We start from the raw sequence: 7,466 nt of genomic DNA, 5'->3' as shown, positions 1-7,466 counted from the left end.
GTGTACAGTGTTTGTGTGTGTGTTTGTGTTCTGTAGAGCAATACAGAAACTTCCATTTGATAATGTAATGACGTAAAGTGATGAGATATGTCAATTTTTAATTAATGACGCGAATGATTGTACGATTGGAAGGTATATTTCTTTTAAAGTACACCTTTAACTGCGACCTTCCAGATATGAATAGAATGTATTGCTATACACATATATGTGTGCGTTGATATGAGCATACAGGATTTACTCGTGTACGATTCATATGCCACTGGTGCACTTTATTTGTACAAAATTGGATGCACCTTTACATTTAAAGCAGAAATAACATAAAAGCACGCATATTCAGTATTAAGCGACGCAGCTACAACTTACCTCGCTTCTCAGTTGTTTACCACAATTGTCACACTGTAGAGATACAGCAACTTCCTCCTCTGCAGCGGCACTCCCTAACTTAAGTGTACCTGAGCTCTCAGTATTACCCTTGACATGATCTCCCGTTGCAGAAGATGACGATGCTGGTGTCACACCATCGTCGTTGGGATGCGAGTCCATCCAGTCGATGGCAGCACCCAGATTGTTCTGCGTCGACGCCAGCGCTTTCTTTGCTCGTGGCTCGGCAAATCCCATATCCAGAAGCATCTGTAGTTCCGACATTGTAAAGTTTATCCTCGGTTTGTCAAATCGTATACAGTTTGACAGTACTTTTTGTTTATTTTGCTTTCTGATGGATTTTCGATAAGGAGGTATACGTTTTGTATGTAGATTCCTGAACAAATCCCTACTTTTGGGTTAAAACTTCTCAAATATGTATGCCATTATTGCCATAGCCTCCTGAAATGTTCTTTTTTCAGGAGGCTAACATGCATTGTTCTTAGGTCTCTTGATGCATAGCCTCCTAGAATAATGACAAAATATGTATCTGTCCCTTGGGAAGTTGGGATCCAGGGATTGGGAATTTGGGACACAGCGAGTCACACACTACCAGTCCAATCAGGCCAAGTCCTATTTGATTTCTTCCACATAAATAACAATAACCTTGGATATTTTGCCCATTTGTATTTTAATGACCCAAAATTGCCTTTAATTCTATATTATTATTAGTAAGTGCGCTGATGTATGTAGAAATGGCCTTATTTGCTCTTCTTGGACTTTTTCTTCTTCGCTAAAAGCGAATCCTTACTAATCTTTTTGCTCTTCTTGCTTGAACTAGCTTCCACAGGTGCAGCTTCCTCCTCCTTCGTTTCACTTCGCTTTCGCTTCTTCTTCGGACTAGTCACCTCTGAAGATGCGAGCTCTCTTACCTCTGATGCCTTTCGTTTCCCCGCACTGCGCGTTGTAACGCCATTTCCAAAGGGTATATACCTCTGTGAATACAACAAAATGTTCATATGAGACCAGGTTAATCTATAATCGAGCAGAAATCCGGCCGCAAGAACTTGAAACGAAAAACATAGATCCGACGCTGGGATATACATACATGCAAATATATGCAATAGTGCCCAAGGATATCACAAATAGATGCGCATAGATGTGGGCATACATACATTAATATACAGACACACAAGCATACACGTTCATCTCTGGTGACATTTGCAGAACATACCGGTTTTACATCTTTCGGTGGTACACACAGTGGTGGGTCGTATGTGCCCTTCTTTGGCTCAGGTATTGCGAAGTCCCTCGATATTGTCACCTCACGCGTGAAGGGATTTCCTGCATAATACAAATGGAAAGTTACGCCAGTAAGAATCAAAGTAAGAAGCCTACGCTTGTTATATGCGCGAATTGGAATATTTATCGCATACCTTTCTTACCCTGAGGGCACGTTCAGAGGACCCTTATATCAATGCCTATTTCACTTAATTTCGCTAGCTTTTAGAAACCAAGGCAGGACCAATAAATAGACATCCCAGGCACCTTGGTATTTTACCAGCTCGAAGAAGCATTTTAGATTTGTCGTTTAAATTCACCCTCTGCTTGATACACTTAAACATATCAACCAAGACATGATCAACCAATATACATGTCAATCACTATTCACCAGTTCGACGAGTAATGTATATGTAATCTATACTCACCACGCTGTAGACCATCCCGGCCCAACACAGTCGCTAGCGGTAGTAAACATATACTCTCGCTGCCTGCGGGTTTGGGATATGAGATCATGTAGTCCTTGTCACCCTCAACGGCACTTGTAATTGGTGTTGCACCTTTCTCCTGGAGTTTTATACCATCTAGCTTCTTGACATCGAACTATGAGTGATCAAACACAAGTGTAGCAGCAAAAATTTAGTGCTTCGCACTATAAGCATCTCACTGCTTATCAAAAAATAGAGTTTAGCTAGAAATAGATCTATACGTGCAATTACACAGCAAAATAACGGACTTCGACAAACATATACTGGCAATAACTTACGTCCACGGGCAAAGAAAACAACCAGAGCTCTTCATTATCTCCAAGTTGAATCCCCTTGTCACCGGAACTTGCATGTGTAAACCCATTCGGTATCCGCTTAACGCTGCTAAACAAAGTTGAAGTGTGAATGAGGGATGGAACCTGAGAATCTGTGAATAAGTCAGTAGCTAAGACAGTTTTTACAAGGAACTTTACGACATGCCTGGTTGCAGCAAAAGCATTATTCAACTCGCATGCAAGAATGAAAGCGCCCAAAGATGTACTAACATTTGTGCGCAGATCGCTTCTAATATAATCCGAGAGGAACTACCAGGGTTGTACTTCCCGTCAATATATTGAACTCACGATCACTTATAAAAGCTGTTCGTTCGAATATTTGTATACAGCATGCTGCATTCTAAAATTTCGCCCGATTGCACAAGCAGTATTATATAAATTACATTCATACTTTGGATATGCATTGCGCTACGATTGGCACGCAAATTGTACACCATACATATCGAATCAACCGTTATTCGACAAAGCGATGCATGGTACTATGACAATCTCTGATACGAACGTGAAACACAAGATTCAGTGCAATCTTCGGTCACACTTACCCAGCCATATCCTCTTGATCCAATATCTGCGCACAAAAGTTATCGGAACTTCTTTACTAGGTGGGATATCTATTTGTTACATAAGCCATATAAAAATATCATTTTACCACGCACTAAATTTTTATAATAAATATTTCTCCCCAATCAGTCATCAGTCATCATTCATCATGTGTGCACTGTGCAGTATCTGCGAACGCCGATGTCTCATTGCACTAAAGAGCTTCAAGTTTTGGCGGGCTTCTGTTGCGATATTTTGTCTGCATATATCATATTTTTAAAATAAGAAACAGATCACAATCACATAGATTAATAAATAGGGCCAAAACATTTTATTTGTATATGTATATATATTTATGTAATATCTCTTTCGTGTGACTTTCGTGTGCACTAGTTAGTTACCGATTATGCAATCGCTTGGCTTTGGCGACAGCTCAGACATCATCTGAAATTTGGCCAGGCTAAAGGTGCACTGAAATGAATTGTATATATAGGCGAGATCGCAACTATGTTCGTGTTCACTCGTGCTCGGATCCTGGCATGCTTAATCTTAGTGCACTGCTCGACTGATCTCGTTACGTATCTCTTGTACGTGCCAAGTCTATGATTCTGAAATCAATGCCATTGGCTAAAATATCCATTCATCTTTGATTTTTGTAAAGTGACGATTCTTTGTTTGACAACATAGATTGCGATTTCATGCAACGGTACACTTGAACAACGTGCAGGTAAAGGCACGGCGTCGCCACTTACAAACGAATAGCGAATTGCGGCCCCTATCTCACAGGTGAATTTAGAATACTTCTAAAGCAAAGGATACTCGGCAAAAGTACGATGCCAAAAGCTGCACGCTCATCGCGTTCGCGGAGGCAGGATCTACCTAGGCCGTACCTTCCCAATGCGAAAATCGACGAAGACCAGTTCTGGCTGAGTACCGAACTAGGTAACTTCAGAAATACGTATTTATTTTTTAACAGGGAGGTACTCGTGAGTTATCCTTCCCGTGATGGTAATCTGTGCTCTTTAGAGTTGGTGTTGACTACGATTTGCCCTTCTTCTATTTTAGGTTCTGGTACCTATGGTGTGGTATATAAAGCTCGCGTTATCCCACCAAAAGATAGTGACCTGATGACGAAGGAGGGTGGTTATGAAGAGCTCGAAAGGCGAAAGAACGAATTCCAGGTATCGCATATTATCCATCCCGACAACCTTCGGAAGATTTTTTTGGTGTTTTCTGTTTTCGGGGGTTACCAAACCTGAACAATTTCTCAGACTCGCAGAACCGAGTACGTTCCTCAATTATCATAAGATTTCAGACCGAAGCGTTGATGTATAGTGCCACTTATCAAATCAACCTCGTTCTTCACTAGTTGGTGGCTATGAAGGAGATTAAATTCACCAACGGGAGTACTGCTATACCAAGCTCGGCCCTTCGAGAAATGGGCCTCCTGAAAGAACTTAAACACCCGAACATCATAAGGTGAGTCACTCAACTTTCAACCAGCTATTCGAGTGGCCCAGTGCATGGTTGCTCTCGTATGACCTACATTGCTGTTATTTCGTTATACAAACTATTCCTAAGAAGTATTTTACATATTTGTTGATTCGGGAGTATTTTCACAGGTGCAATCGCCACTAATTCGCCGCTCTGGTCAATATCTCAAAACAAAATTCCACTTAAAATTCATAGCCTGCTCCGAGTCGTGTATCAAAATTTCAAGCTCTTCTTGGTCTTCGAGCTCGCAACCGAAGATCTGCACAGTTACATTCACAGAACGAAGACGAATGGCACCCGCATATCTGAGGCAACTGCTAAGGTCAGTTGAGAATTACGAGTACATGTAAAGATAACGAAATTGCCCATTAATATAATATATCTGAGAGATCTCAGTATAACTCGTCTTATCAGCACAATTGTCTCAAAAGCACACTGGGACGCAAGTCTATCTCATTGGCGGTCAATTTCATTAGCAAATCCCATGATATTAGCTCATCTCATCCCAAGCTTCCATCTTTAGCATGGCCATGATGGTAAGCACATCCTAGCTCAGTATCACGGCCTATCTATTTAGCACAACCTTACACGTCAATTGCATAATCACGAGGTCGATGTCGAGGCAATGGCACTAATAATGTGAAGTTTCTACTGACAGCGCATTACGATGAGTATCTTGCGGGCGGTGGAATACGCGCATGCGCATTGCGTAATGCACCGCGATCTGAAGCCTTCGAATATTTTGGTGATGGTAAGCAACACTTGCTTTTTGTGCTTGACGTGTAGACGTGCTCTTAATTGTAGCTACCTATAATATATCTTGACCATACAACTTTCCCATCTCCTGAATAAGAACTCACAGCACGCCCTTTATATTTATCACAGGCAGATGAGTCTACCAAAATTGGGGTGTGTATCAGACTGGGATGAATCGGACTGGCAATTGATCTGGAGTTTCTTGCAGTGTGAATGAAAGTTTAAGCTGTCGTACAGCCCAATTCGGATGATGACAGACGGTACTTTCGTCTCTAGCGTTTGCGACTTCACAAAGACTAGTAGTATGGTATCTAACTATCTCATGATGACCAAATCACGACAGGACTGGGGCCTAGCCCGCACGTTCGGGAGCCCCCTGAGAACTTTCACTCACGAAGTCGTCACAATGTGGTATAGAGCCCCTGAGGTCATACTCGGTGCAAGTTACACACCCGCAATCGACCTTTGGAGTGGTATGTGTAGATCTATATAAAAATATTCTCCCGCTCGAAAGGCATGCTCAATTTGCATTGCCTCTTATATCGCGATCGCCATGCTTCCATTGCGAGTACCGCGGAGTACATAATAGCCCGATGAATTCAGGTAATAAGGCAGGAGTGGTTGTATCCTCACTTAATTCATACTATTTACCACAGTTGCTTGTATAATGGTGGAGCTTTTGACAGACGAAGTTCTTTTCTCCGGATCTTCAGAGATTAGCAGCTTATTTCGCATTTTCCGGTAAGTCTCCGCAATAGAATCACGTCTCCTAACTTTAAGCCTTGAGCAAATCCCATATCACTTATTGTCCTAGCTACTTCATGAAGTTCAAATTTCAACATTTCCATCCTTCGACACCCAGGGTTCTCGGTACCCCTACCGAGGAAACGTTCCCTGACTTGTCTCAAAGTGAAGGGAACCACTCACAGTTCCCACAGTGGAAAGCCGCTACCCACATCCACCGAGACCTGACAGACTCTGCTAATGATCTCGCACAGGTATGTTTCGCCTGTAACCCTTTCGTTCAGGATTGATGTTTGATCTCTGCTATATAGGTTTCTATAACGTTTTGTCAACTTTCCGATATCTAGTAATCGCATGGATACTTTTCTCTCCTCCATAGAAAATGCTACTATATGATTCTTCGAAACGTGCAACGGCCTCGGAGGCTCTGGAACACTCCTACTTCGCATAGGCTAATTCGATTACCAACTTACAATACTAAGCCTGTGATGTCAGCGTCCATTACGACGAAACTGGATTCTTATACCGTTAGGGACGTGTCTTGTAGCTCTCCCGACGCAACGATTATGTCCCTAGGCTTCTGTGTACGTTCCTATGTAACCTTCTCTGAACGTCCTGCGTACATCCAGCTAGGGTGGAGCTTTGCATTTTAACTCTACTGAGTTCAGGGTTTCTTAGAAGAGTAGGAATAGCCTATTTCGCCGGAAAACTAAGCAAGAGTTCGAAAGGGTACAAACTATGTACATGTTTGGATCACCCTATTAATCCATTCCTGTCCTGTACTATAACGAGTTCACCGGCTGAAACATGTTGCTGAAAGTGGCGCTAATGCCTCTATCCCTCAATCCCATATATAATATCACATTGCACACATTGCCCCAGGTGTGTAAAGATATATGATATAGGTGGCTGATGTCAGTTCGGCCTAAACTTCCATAGTATCGTGCTTGCTGCATGATTGAAGTTAAAAAAACTTAGTTGCAAGATTGGCATTCAAACCGTAGACGCGCCATGGCGTAATACGTGACACTGGCTGGATGGAAGAAGAACGTCGATCGTTCGCAAGCTCGGCTTTTGATAATAAGAACAATTCAGCGTGAAATTAAACCAGGTTTTGTTGCAAAATAAAACACGTACCTTATAGCTGCCCAGAGCTAATATCATCGACATGCCATAAAAAACGAGATAGCCCCCCTCGAGCTCACGCGCCCAGTACATGTGTGCCGATAATGCCAAACCTGCACAGCACATATCCATAGTCCTATGAGAAAAACGCATTGATTTAAGTGTGCGTTTTTGTACTATATGTAAAATTGCGAACGTCGCTATCATAAGTGCACGAGCACATATAGACACAAAGATACGTAAATACAAAGTACATCTAAATACAATCACATATTCACAGAAAACTGAGAAGACTCAGGATGCGGACTAATAGACGACCCCCCCCCCCCCCCCCCCGGAGTTC

At 42.2% G+C, this 7,466-nt stretch overlaps 4 protein-coding genes across 4 annotated transcripts; 2 read left to right on the top strand and 2 right to left on the bottom strand.

Moving 5' to 3' along the window:
* Positions 1-97: 97 nt before the first annotated feature.
* SARC_08153 (hypothetical protein) lies at positions 98-645 on the bottom strand (the record flags this gene model as incomplete). Its single annotated transcript, XM_014297883.1, has 2 exons — positions 98-160; positions 364-645. The coding sequence occupies 2 exons, from the start codon at positions 643-645 to the stop codon at positions 98-100; spliced, it is 345 nt and encodes a 114-aa protein (XP_014153358.1).
* A 144-nt stretch (positions 646-789) lies between these two features.
* On the bottom strand, positions 790-3,082 carry SARC_08152 (hypothetical protein). The gene is made up of 5 exons (XM_014297882.1): positions 3,007-3,082; positions 2,408-2,510; positions 2,070-2,244; positions 1,595-1,704; positions 790-1,355 (listed from the first exon to the last, which is right to left on the bottom strand). The coding sequence occupies exons 1-5, from the start codon at positions 3,012-3,014 to the stop codon at positions 1,122-1,124; spliced, it is 630 nt and encodes a 209-aa protein (XP_014153357.1). The 5' UTR covers positions 3,015-3,082; the 3' UTR covers positions 790-1,121.
* A 755-nt stretch (positions 3,083-3,837) lies between these two features.
* Positions 3,838-4,829, top strand: SARC_08151 (hypothetical protein; the record flags this gene model as incomplete). Its single annotated transcript, XM_014297881.1, has 4 exons — positions 3,838-3,946; positions 4,070-4,185; positions 4,374-4,483; positions 4,694-4,829. 4 exons carry the CDS (start codon positions 3,838-3,840, stop codon positions 4,827-4,829), a joined length of 471 nt encoding a protein of 156 aa, XP_014153356.1.
* Positions 4,830-5,504: 675 nt separating this feature from the next.
* SARC_08150 (hypothetical protein) lies at positions 5,505-6,449 on the top strand (the record flags this gene model as incomplete). The annotated part of the gene is made up of 4 exons (XM_014297880.1): positions 5,505-5,727; positions 5,911-5,995; positions 6,117-6,252; positions 6,378-6,449. The coding sequence occupies 4 exons, from the start codon at positions 5,505-5,507 to the stop codon at positions 6,447-6,449; spliced, it is 516 nt and encodes a 171-aa protein (XP_014153355.1).
* Between the last annotated feature and the right edge of the window lie 1,017 nt (positions 6,450-7,466).

The sequence above is a fragment of the Sphaeroforma arctica genome (genome assembly GCF_001186125.1).
Source record: "Sphaeroforma arctica JP610 unplaced genomic scaffold supercont1.706, whole genome shotgun sequence".
NCBI lineage: Eukaryota > Ichthyosporea > Ichthyophonida > Sphaeroforma > Sphaeroforma arctica.
Note: the sequence above shows the minus strand (reverse complement) of the source record. Positions and strands in the feature narration are given on the sequence as shown.